The sequence below is a fragment of the Gymnoscopelus braueri genome, assembly GCF_963280865.1.
Source record: "Gymnoscopelus braueri genome assembly, chromosome: 5".
Classification (NCBI taxonomy): domain Eukaryota; kingdom Metazoa; phylum Chordata; class Actinopteri; order Myctophiformes; family Myctophidae; genus Gymnoscopelus; species Gymnoscopelus braueri.
The window spans coordinates 45121730-45134680 of NC_137606.1; the positions used below are offsets into that span (position 1 = coordinate 45121730).

Sequence of the window (12951 nt, forward strand, 5' to 3'; positions counted from 1 at the left end):
ACACACAGTCTGCATAATTGTTTATGGTAAGTGGGTTAAGCGGCTAATGGGTGACCTTTAGCCTTTGAAACAGTGACACATTCAGCGCCATTGCACAGTAAAATCCTGTCTACGTATATGGATATAACGTAACCACACACACACACACACACACACACACACACACACACACACACACACACACACACACACACACACACACACACACACACACACACACACACACACACACACACACACACACACACACACACACACACACACACACACACACACACACACACTTTGGCCAGTTTGTAATTTCGCTGTCGGGTGGAAACCTTAATGTATGTCCAAAACTGTTCCTTTTGAGTAGATGAAAAAAGAACCTGTGTTCCAATGGGTACAATATAGTTATTATTTAGTCACAAGCTCTTGTTTTAACTTTTCATTAGTTAAATATATATTAAAATTGGTATAAAGTAGGACCGGCCGAACATCTGACTCATGTCACCCTCATGACACCATAACTCAGCCATAACCATATACTGTAAGGAGTTCCCAATGCAGCTACACCCAAATATGGAGTGAGTTGTCTAACCTCAATGTGTCGTCATGGCATCAGGTGCAAACAAATCACTCAGCTCCTTATATAGGCATACAAAGGGACAAGGACTGACAGATACTGACAGACAGAGATCTCCACACATGGGCATATCAGTCGGATTGGCGGTGTAATGTAGGTGTGAGGGCCGCTTAGAGGCCCGAACTTCTAGTTTATAAAATCCACAGAAACGTAACCACTTTGTGAGCTTGTAGATCTCCTTTTTGCTACTTGTGTGTGACAATGTTGTATGACGAAGTAGGGCATAGTGTACACAGTGGCGTAACGGAGAGGTAGCAAGTGATGCGGTGCGGGGGGGCCACCAGCAGGGGGGGCCCCGCCTGCACTGATACAAATATTTTTGCAGCAAAAAAAAAGAAAAAAGTTGATTTATATTGGTCAAATAGAACCGAATTAGACCCGATTTTTTTCGCGCGCGTGCATGTACGTGAAACTCCCGCGGGGAGGCCCCGAGAATCTGCGTCACGCCACTGAGTGTACATGTACAGGAAAATAAAGTTTAGACCTAATGTTATTCATAATGAGCTGCAGTAAGGCAGCTGCTCATACTTAAATGTGTCTTTTTATTTTTATTGTTCATATTGTGTATTTGGATGAAATAAGCTTTGCGAATAATAAGAGATGACGGGAGGGAAAAAAAAGAAACTTACATCAATCTTTGGCTTGATTTTTTTGGCTAAACTGCTCAACTCTATTGCCAATACTGCCTGTGTGTTGTTGTAGCCAACTGACGACCAGTGTTGGGTAACGTGCGTTAGTAATGTAACGCCGTTACGTAATATATTACCGAATTGCGGTAACGGGTAATATAGCGCATTACTACAAGGAGAAGCTGTAATATATTATTAAAATGACACTACGTTACTACGTTACTACGTTACTTTGTGCGTTACCCACCAAAGTGAAGGTGGGTTTTTTTATCCACCCACAAAGCCGCAGCCTACAGCAAAATCCCTGCACCTCTCTCTACAGCTATCATTGTCAACAAATCTCTGTGATTCTAATTTTACTATAATCAGCTGAAGGGAGAGTGTCAATTCCTTGTGCCAATTGTGTTTATATAAGATGGTAGTCTATTTAATTTATTTAAAGAAGGCAAGTTAAGCATCACACAATGCAATGTTCCAATTTACACACGTCAGTTTTATTCATCGATTACGCAGGAAATAATGAACTGATTACAAAAATATAAAATAATCTCTAATCAGTAACATGTAGGTGATATTTATGTCTATCAAATGTGGTTTTATTGAAAGGCAATTAAAGTCCAGAGCTAAGTTAGAAGCCAAACATCGGGTGTGTGTGCTCAATGTAAAATCCCCATGGTGCGGCTGCAGAGTTCATGTCAGACTCTGTCGGAACGTGAGCAGTGTTGCCAGATTGTGCGAGAGGAATAAGCAACTAGGTCTATGAAAACAAGGCCAAAAGAAGCGACTATAATAGGCCACATGAGCACTTCAAACCTATATATATGTCGTCCATTAAACAATGTGCATATTTATATATGTTGGCTATTTGAAAATAGACGACCTACAAGCTCACAACCGTTCTACCATTATTTACAAGCAACTTCAGAAAAACAAGCCCAATGTGGCTTATAATAATCAGACCAGGCAACACAGCAGACAGGGAGATATATTATATTGGATTGGGGATAAATGGCTAGCGCAGTCTTCTCTTAACACATTCCATGCCAGAGTTTAATCTCATAATGTACTCACCAGTGCCAGCGTTTTATTGTTGTTTTTTAGTTTTTTTCATGTCGCCACAGACCTCGCTAAATAAGTTAAAAGTGCGCGTTCATTTGGTTCTAAACACACAGCGGATCCGTGAGAAACGGCGAGCGAAAACAGTTTCCAAATCCGTGCCGCCATCTTGAAGCTACAGCCGATCAACTGTAAACAGTGATCAGCGAGGAGAAAAACAACAACCAGAGAAAATCGAGTTTTAAACAGGATCCCAGACAGGAAGCGGATACGATCGAAAAAACCGGAACCCGAATAATTCCGTTTCCGACCGGAAACCGGAAACGGAAATGGATCAAAAAAATTCGGAAAGTGCACCTGGGGCACTTAACATGGGAATCGGCGGTTCGCGTAGATCTACGCGACTGGCACGCTGCGGCTTTAAATAGGTTCGCGTAGATCTACGCGACTGGCATGCAATGTGTTAAAGGTCAAATAAAATGAGGATTTGTTTATTTAAAGTTGTACAATGCAAATTCACAACTAACGATTTTTAGCAACCTCTGCTGGTCACTACCGTCACTGCATACAATTTCCGTAATCCTCGATTACCCAGAATTCCATTCGTTTTCACCGGAAGCCGGAAGCGTTTCAAAAAGCGATCTTTTAATTGTTTTATACTATCTACGGATCGTTTCTCTTAGCCAGTGGAGCATTAGTTACCATGAGCTGTGCTTTCTTTTTCTGTTCTTTTTCGATCTTCTAATCCTACATTCTCTTAAAATCAGCGTGAGGTTCCTTTTTGTTATTAGCGCGGAGTTCCTGGCCAAACAGGAAACCGTTGCGGTAGTTCCTGGCCAAACAGGAAACCAGTGCATTTCCACCTCCGTTTTCCGGCCAGATGACGTCATTTCCCCGGGAAAGTCCCCCCAGTCCACGTTCAATAGAAAATAAATAAAAGGCTTCCGGGGGTGAAATTCATGGAGTGGGTGTTGTGAAACTTTTGCCACTCACAAAAGATATACAATTTAACTTTAGTTTTGTTGAAAACGTTACCTACGGTATAAATATAATTGTATAGAGCTGAGTTCTTTGTAGACCATATAAATGAGTCTTAACTCTAACTGTCTAGTCAATTTTTTAAACTCATGCCATCAGTGGCGTTTGGTGGATTCTAACGTTGACCGGGCCAGAACCGGGCCAGAACCGGTTTGACGGCTAAACTGTTTTTTAATGGCCACTCATTAACAATTCGGCCGAATGCAAATGAGCCCCATTTGAAAACAAAAGCGACTTTCTGTGGTCGGCTACAACAGAATAGGGTGAGGGGCTGCTAATGTTGATTTTTAGTTTTTTCCCCCTGGATCTTGCCCCTACACAGGGACAAGCTGGGTTTACAGACCGGGCCATGGCCTCGTTGGCCCCAATGACGATACGCGCCTGCATGCCATGTCTATCTAAATGAGTGTCGGCTGGGAATGTCAAAATGCTGTGTTAAGAGATTTTATTTGCCACTTTGACCACACATGGATGGAGTTTAGATCCCATAGGGACGGTTGTGTTACTTAAAATTGGCTAGTTGTTGGTTATAGAAGGTATGTCTATTAATAAATTGATTAATTTAAGTCAAATTGATTCATTAATGTAATTCATAATCCTATCTTCTAATGTAAATGCCTGCCCATCTGCCATCTCTGTGTCCCAAAAATAATTTGTGGGCTAATAATAATAATACAAAATCTAGATTATTTAATTGTTCAATTGTAGCTTCTTTTTTTTTTAAGTAACTAAAAAGTAATATGTAATATTAATATATTACTGTTGCTCAGACATTAATATGTAACGAAATGTATTACTTTAAAATGAAGGTAATAAGTAATAGTAATATATTACTAAAATAAAGTAACTTGCCCAACACTGCTGACGACCCTTCTCCCAGTAACAAAGCCAATTTGAACGAGGGACTTTTGTGATTTATATCTCATTTGATATTGATTTAAATAGAAGTTAACAGTTAAAAATGTATTTACATTATTTACAGTTGAAGGCTTGAAGAAGTTATTTGAGAGACATTATTATTATTATTATTATTATTATTATAGAGACATTGTTATTATATTATTTGTTGTGGATTTATTGGAGTTTTATTTTGGAATAAGACTAAATGTTTTATTATGAAAGAGTTAACCGGGAGTGGAATTCAGTTTAATTCAGTGTGATAAAAAGTGCTACATTCTTTTTTGATTTTGTGCAACAGACATGAATGCACGTGAATTGTTGAACCAAAGCAAATTTTTGTGCATTGTTTGTATTTTTCTACAGCAAGAAGTCAGTAAACTTTGTTAACGTTACTTCAGTGTCGTCATTCAGTAGTTTTTTAAGAACTTTCACTACAAGGACATAAGTGATTATAAGTGATAACACAAGACCTGCATGTCGCTGGAGCGTGCTGCTAATGTCACGGCAGTGTCACAGAAGTGCAGTGACCACTGTGCATGAAACATTATGTCACTGTAATTACTGTCTGTCACGCTGTGTGAGAAACTAGTTCACGCTGATCCATCAATATGCTTTTTAATCACCACTATTAGGCTGCTCTTACTCCCTTCTCTGTTGTCACTTGGGCCGGTTTGCTACAAAATAATTAGGAACAGAATTCCCGGGACAATGCCTGTTCATTTGGAATATTCATGATAGCCAGAATGTAAACAGGCCTAAATTCATTAGTATACATTAATTTATTTTATTGTGAATAAACGTCATGGGAAAAAATATTTATTGTGGACAGATATGGTATTTATTTATTAATTTATTTTCACAAGCCAATAAAACGTATTCCATTCATCGCCCAGAAATAAACTAGACCTGTAAACATGTGTGGCAAAAAATATTGTCTCGCATCTGTATAATGTGGCTGGTAGACATTAAAACATTGAACGAAATGGCTGCGCGTTGGCACTGACAAACACGTCTCACGGTGAACATTGGCCTTTAGTTCGCCGAACTTCAAATTATCATAAAGATCAAGTACAAAAAAAAAGGGTGCCCACAAAATGAGAGCTTGCAGAAGGAAAACAAGAAAACAAAGCAGCATCTTCTTACGTTATTCAGCTCCATCTGGTTGCCGTAGAGCGGGTGGTACCTCCTGTACTTGCCCTGGCGGTATTTGTTGGTGATGAAGCGCCGTCTGTCCTCGCTGCAGCTGGAGGGCACCAGAGCCTCGCTGGGCGGGACGCTGGCCGCCCAGAAACTGTTGGCCCGTTCGTTGCCCAGCAGCAGGAACACCTGAACACAGGTTGGAGGAGGGCATGAGGAATTATGAATTGAATACAAAGGACCACAATGGAAACAAGTCCCCAGGACTTTTTTGTGTTGTCCTTTTTTTGGGCGGTGAAACCGCCCCTATAAGTGAGATTTGGAAAAATGTACAAATATCTTGGGCAGTGAAACCGCCCCTAAAAGTGAAGTTTGGAAATTTGTACAATTATCCTGCACCGTGATTGGCCAATCACAATCTATTCAGGACTGTGATTGGCCAGTGTCACATGACACATGTGCATAGTCCTATATAAGAAACCATAACTTGAAAAAAACCAATGTTTTTTTTCAAGTTATGGTTTCGTCCATCATAAAGAGTGTTTCAATAAATGTATTTATCTTTTGTACATGATTGGTTGACTCCATTCAGTATTGTGGTTAGCTAGGAAGACACCGCCCACTTCACACAGGGTGTGATTTTTTTTTTACTAATAAAGTATTCAATAAATCAAAAGGGCTTTTCACATTACAGAGAACAGGAGTGTAGTTCAGTGGTTCTCAAAATGTTTCCTGTAAAGGACCCCCAAATTGACCCCCATTTGAAAACATTTTGTGCCAGGGACTCCCATAAGAGAAGATAATTCCAGAACATCGTCTATAGAAAATAGCCGGTGTACAAGCTCACAACGTGTTGCAACGCGTTGTGAGCTTGTAGATCGGCTATTTTCGAATAGCCAAAGTGTAAAATAGGTTTAAAGTGGTTAAACTGATTCTGATGCTATGCTTATACTGTAACTCATTTTGCTGGGGAACCCCTGTAACCCTCCCAAACCCCACTTTGAGAACCACTGGTGTAGTTAAATACAGTATGTCAGACCTGAATGGGTTTGATTGATTGAGCACTTTATTGAAAATGAATTCAAACGGATAAATACACAAGAAAGCCTAAGGGCTCGTTTCCATTGTGGTCCTTTTGGGGAAGGGAGGCAGGGTTCCGATGGACTTTTGTTTTGCTTCCATGGCTGCTGTGTGCCATTCAAACAACTACCTACCGGTGTGCGAGAGACATAATAATCTTTTCCCTGAATCAGACCAAAGTCAGCTAATCACCCTGGGCTTCCTAGAACTGTAGGCTAATCCGTTGCCACATTTACACAGAGATCAAGCAATATTGGCATGACGAAGACCCGTCATTATTGGCGGCTTTACCTTTCTACACAGAACCAAATACAGCCACCTCTGTGGGTGCTTTTCTCATAGCCTGCCGGTGTTGTGGAATCAGAGGTGTGACGTGTTAAGCTGGCTCCAGACCAATCCAAATCGGCCCGACTTTGGGCCGATTTGGCTTCGGGAAGCGTCGGCCAGTCGGTTAGGGGTCCGTCGGCCAGTCGGTTAGGGGTCCGTCGGGACCTTTTCGGCCGACCCAGAGCCGACCGAACATGTTCAGCTTTTTAGCCGACTGGCAGAGCAGTGGCAGTGACAACAAAGGGCTGTCGGTGTTGCCAGATTATGTGAGAGAAACAAGCGACCATGTCTATGAAAACCTACATTCACTGTTTCTCGTTGTTGCTCCCAGAGAGAGAGAGAGAGATTGATTGATTTGACCTAGTTTTGCGCAGTTTTGGTGCGCAACACAACCCTCGTTTAAGTGAATTGCTTTCACCTGCTGCTGCTGTGTGGAGCGCAGTGGTGGAAAAAGTACTCAAATGTTTTACTTAAGTAAAAGTATCAATACTGCAATGTAGAAGTACTCCGTTACAAGTAAAAGTCCCGAATTAAAAATGTACTTGAGTGAAAGTACAAAAGTATTGGTATCAAAATGTACTTAAAGTACCAAAAGTAAAAGTACTCAAATGTTTGAAAATAGCAGATCTACAAGCTCACAACGCGTCGCTTCGCGACGCGTTGTGAGCTTGTAGATCGGCTATTTTCAAATAGCCTAGGTATAAAATAGAGCTAAAGTGGTTACTGTATGTTTTATAATGTAATAATTTATATCTACAAAGTAACTAATAACTAAAGTTTTCAAATAATTGTAGTGGAGTAAAAGTAGAATATTTTCCTCAGAGATGTATGGAGTAGAAGTAAAAGTACTGAAAATTAGAAATACTCCAGTAAAGTAAAAAATCCTCAAAAGTGTACTTAAAGGGATACTTCACTTTAGGGCCGGGGAGACATTTAAAAAATATATTAAAAATAAATGAAAAAAGTTATGGAAAATTCATGGCCCCCTCACACATTAGTAGGACACTCTAATGCGTGAGGGGGCCATGAATTTTCCATAATTTTTTTCATTTATTTTTAATATATTTTTTAAATGTTTCCCCGGCCCGAAAGTGAAGTATCCCTTTAAGTACAGTACTTGAGTAAATGTACTTAGTTACTTTACACCACTGGCGGAGTGTGCGCTACAGGGCATATCTCCAAGCCAGGGTGACCTACCCAGGCTCATGAAATTCATATGCAGGCATAGTAGCCAATTAGAATGAAATCCGCAAAAACGGACTCATATACTGATACAGAACCATATATTGGCTATTATATTATGGCTGTCGGGTGGAAATCTTGTATGTTCCTTTTTTATTATTATTTAAAAACAATTTAAAATCGTGAAAATAGCCAATCTACAAGCTGTAATTATTAATAATTAAGAAATACTATATTTTAAAGAGTGAAAAATCAACTAAAGTCATTATTAGTGCAAGTTCATTCACATTTCATTTGAATGAAAATAACTTGTGGGTAAAATACATTCTGTGAATCTAATGTGATTAATGTGACCCCTACTTCAGTCAGTGAAGTCCAGGGCTGAATGTGACATATTGAGACCTATATAACTAAATATTGGTCATTTGCCAACACATTATTTTGTGAAATAAATGGGTTATATTTCACAGATAGTTATACTATTCTTATAATATATTAAAATACAATGATCCTTAACCTTCAAGTTAAATGCATTATTTCCGTGGACTTAAAAATCATTTTTGGACTTAAAAATCATTATTATTTTTTTGGATGGCCTTCCTGCCCTGGCAGGAAGACCGGGCAGGGCCTTTGTGCCCTCCAAAAAATTACAACACCAAAGGCCAAGTGGCCTTGCCCCTAAAATGACGAAATTCCAGGCTTGAATGCAATAGATGTACTCTGAGTCTGTTACAAGTAAAAGTCCAGAATTCAACATTTACTTGAGTAAAAGTACTAAAGTATTGGTATAAAAATGTACTTAAAGTACCAAAAGTAAAAGTACAAAAATGTTTGAAAATAGCAGATCTACAAGCTCAGAACGCGTGCATCGCAACACGTTGTGAGCTTGTAGATCTGCTATTTTCAAATAGCTTATAGGTATAAAATAGGGCTAAAGTGGTTAATGTATGTTTCATAATGATTTATATCTGCAAAGTAACTAGTAACTAAACATTTCAAATAATTGTTGTGGAGTACAAGTATAGACAATTGGAAATACTCCAGTAAAGTAAAAGTACCTCAAAATTGTACTTAAGTACAGTACTTGAGTAAATGTACTAGTTACTTACACCACTGCACGTCAGTGAAGAAAAAACGCTGGGAACATCCCTAAGTGGCTTTGCAGGGAAACAAGCCCAAAGTCGCTTATAATAAGCAGACCTGGCAACGCTGGCACGCTAAAAGTCAAATTAGCACATGAATGGCCAGTCGGCTGACAGACTTAAAATGGTAACTTTTGCCAACCGAATACCAGTCTGTTGCAGTCTGGAGTAGTCTGCAATAGTCTGGACGAGTCTGTTTGGTGCGGAGTTGCCTTTACACAACAGCGTCAGCTTTTTGACAACAGTTGTCAGTAGATTCTATCTATTGTATTTACTAACCCACATCATTTATTTAACAAAATACCAACACAAAATGTACGTAGCACACCACAGTCACATTTCTTTTCACCGAGTGACATAAAGGCTGTTTTTACAATGCTAGTTGTATATCCCACACAGTTGTTGTCTAAAAGGTAATGCTAAAGTTACAAAACGCACTTCATAACATAATGTCACTCTTCTCTCTTTTGCCCTTTCTCTCGCTCTCTTTTTTCCTCCCTCTTCCTCTCCCCTCTCTCTTAATCTCACACACACATGCACACACAACTTGAGATGAGAGTTGTTGGTAGACTTTATTATTAACATATGCTATGCTGTATATCACAACATACCTACACAGAAGATTTGTGTAATGTTTATTTAGACTAGGCCTATTCATTTTTAGGGTAATTGCTTTAAATCTGTTGTATTGTTGCCACTGTAAGGGACTTACGTCTCACCCGTTTTCTCACGAAATATCTCACGCATCACTAGTGTCACGTGTGTGTGTGTGTGTGTGTGTGGCTGTGTGTGTGTGTGTGTGTGTGTGTGTGTGTGTGTGTGTGTGTGTGTGTGTGTGTGTGTGTGTGTGTGTGTGTGTGTGTGTGTGTGTGTGTGTGTGTGTGTGTGTGTGTGTGTGTGTGTGTGTGTGTGTGTGTGAGAGAGAGAGACAGAGAGAGAGGGATGTTGATGATGTGAAACGTTACATTGGCAGATTTGTGTGAGCAACGTGTTTGTGTGATCTGAAATACATATGAGGAGAACTGTGGAAGAGAAGCAGGGAGCAGTTCAAGGCAGAAAGTAGTTCAAACCTCAGACCTCTGTACCGTCATGCTGGCTGTGTCTTCTACATCTACACATACAGCCGGCAGACGTCAAATCGGCAATCTGACTACCTACCACTGCCTGCTCAAAGGCGGCACGAAAATGAAATACATACGGTAATAAATGTATACGTTCTCTGTACCGCATACACAGAACAGCGAGGTGGCAGGATGGGGCAATATTACTGGAAGAGGTAGTGTAAAAGGGTTTGTGTGTGTGTGCGTGTGTGTGTGTGTGCGTGTGCGTGTACCTTTATGAGCTCTTCTGTCCACACTTTCCTGTCCATCTTCAGACTGCGGACCTTGGAGATGCTGGGCCCCAGACCTCTATGCTCTCCTGCAAAGCACAAATGGTTAACACACTGTGCATTCAGTGTGTGAACACACTGAATGCACACACATTCACACACTGAATGCACACATTCTCACACACACTGTGCAGTCTGACTGTGTGAGAAGCCTTCTGGAGATCATTTGTGAAATTCTACAAGCTGTTGGCACTCATAGTGATTTTTGGGCAGTATGCTAACCACATGAACCCTAGTGTCCTTATTCTGGGGTGAACATTCCTTTTATCAGACATGCACCAATCCTATTTAAGCCCATTGAACTTCAAACTCATTTTAACCATGTGAGACTCATTGAAAACACAAATTCCTGGTTCAGGTGAATGATATTGTCCTAATGCGTGAGGGAGAGGGGGCTGTTTTTATTTATTTTTTCCATTAAATGAAATTTATTATTATTAAAACAAAGAAAGAAAAAGTAGTAGTACACGTGGCTTCCTTCTTAATTCACCCCATTCTAATTACTCAAGGGTTAACAGGTCACTTACACATTTCTGGGGAAAAAAATTACACTCTGTCATCATGAGACATGACTTTAATTTTATGTTCATCGTAAGTCCTTGAAAGTAAAAAAATATTTCACATTTAAATGTGAAAGCCAGTGCTAAGTAAGAAGCAGAAGTTATATTGTCGGAAAATTCTGTTTTGTTCATTCTCCCACATGACAACAACCAAGACATGGACACACAACATGCAGCACAGGTCTCAGGCCAGAATCAAACCAGGGACATTGCGTTTATGTGGTAATTAAAACATTAATCGTTGATATATACAAAATTAAGAAAATGAATTACCTCCCAAAAAGGGAGGTAATTTTTGTACTTTTACTCCACTAGAACTATTTGAAAACTAGTTACTTTGTAGATTTCGATTTTTATTACAAAAAATACATTAACCACTTACGGTCTATATTGCGACGCATTGTGGGCTTGTAGATCTGCTATTTTCAAAATATTTTTATACATTTGAAAATTTGAGAAAACAATGAGAACTTTTTACCTTCGGTAATTTAAGTATATTTTGATGCCAATACTTTTGTGCTTTTACTCAACTAAATTTTGAATTCCGGTCTTTACCTTGTAAACAGAGTATTTCTACATTGCAGTATTGCTACTTTTACTTAAGTAAAACATTCGAGTACTTTTTCCACCACGGCACACGGTACACACCTGCGCATCGCTTGCAGACCACCACGCACAGGTTGATGGCGGCCCACTCCGGCTTCTCGGCCGCGCAGTCGGCGCAGGAGCCGTTGCTAGGCTCCGCCCAGATCTTGTCTGCCACCTCGCTGTTGGACAGGGCCTCGCCGATGGAGTCACGCATGGCCTCCACCCACTCGTTCTTCAGCTGCTCCGACTCGGCGATGAAGCTGCGGACGGACAGGCACACGCGCCCCAGAGTTAGAGCCGACATGACCGGCGCTTCAACAGCCACATAACTGACTGTCAACCCTGGGCCACGATGAGTAAGACTAGCGCGTGTGTGTGTGTGTGTGTGTGTGTGTGTGTGTGTGTGTGTGTGTGTGTGTGTGTGTGTGTGTGTGTGTGTGTGTGTGTGTGTGTGTGTGTGTGTGTGTGTGTGTGTGTGTGTGTGTGTGTGTGTGTGTGTGTGTGTGTGTGTGTGTGTGTGTGTATTGTAGGTGCTAATGAAAACACTTGAGAAGTGACTCTTACTCAGCTGTCTCTTTTTTTTTCTTTTACTAAAAACAGAACAGTCATCAGAGACAGACTGGAAACAGGCAATTTAAATGACAGCAGCCGTCATATTTGTCATTTTTATACATAAAGATAATAATGTAGTGAAGGCTTGCAGCCAAAGCACATCAATCAGCTGACCAGTCAGTATATCAAACAAACATAAAATATCCCCTCAACAGCACATCTCTGTATAAAATAACAATTCCAATAAGCTCCCAACGTTTTGCGAGCTTGTAGATCTGCTATTTTCACAGAATGTCCGCCTATTACGACATGCCCAGAATAGCGACGCCAAAGTACATGTGTTTAAATGAAACTAAAGTGCACAATGCAAGGAACTATCTTTAATCATTTGTGCAATAATTCACAAAGTGCTGCTTGTGCAAATAAACATCTCTGAACTTCCCCACGGCCAGTACACGCCCGACAGTCATTACACTACACACTCTACAAACAACAGTTATTGAACACACACACACACACACACACACACACACAGATGTGTGGCCTCTGAACAGCTTGACGCAGACACTCGTGGTTACGTCCTTCCTCTTCTCATCTGTAACATACCATGTGGGCTCTCTCACACACACACACACACACACACACATGGTTTTGTACCAGCCCACATACAAAGTCAATCCAGAGAAACACACTCCCTATCTCTTCTACAAACATGAGTCTTTTAGGATTTTCCCAAATGCAGGCT

The 12951-nt window shown here is 40.3% G+C and overlaps 1 protein-coding gene across 3 annotated transcripts in view; it reads right to left on the reverse strand.

Moving 5' to 3' along the window:
- The window catches only part of arap1 (ArfGAP with RhoGAP domain, ankyrin repeat and PH domain 1), a 113920-nt gene that overhangs the window by 50846 nt on the left and 50123 nt on the right, over window positions 1–12951 (reverse strand). For all 3 annotated transcript variants that reach the window (XM_080429607.1, XM_080429608.1, XM_080429606.1), the window contains exons 11-13: window positions 11715–11914; window positions 10450–10535; window positions 5392–5574 (exon numbers count right to left, since the gene is read on the reverse strand). In XM_080429607.1, coding sequence (XP_080285733.1) covers window positions 5392–5574; window positions 10450–10535; window positions 11715–11914 — 469 coding nt within the window. The remainder of the gene's footprint in view (window positions 1–5391; window positions 5575–10449; window positions 10536–11714; window positions 11915–12951) is intronic.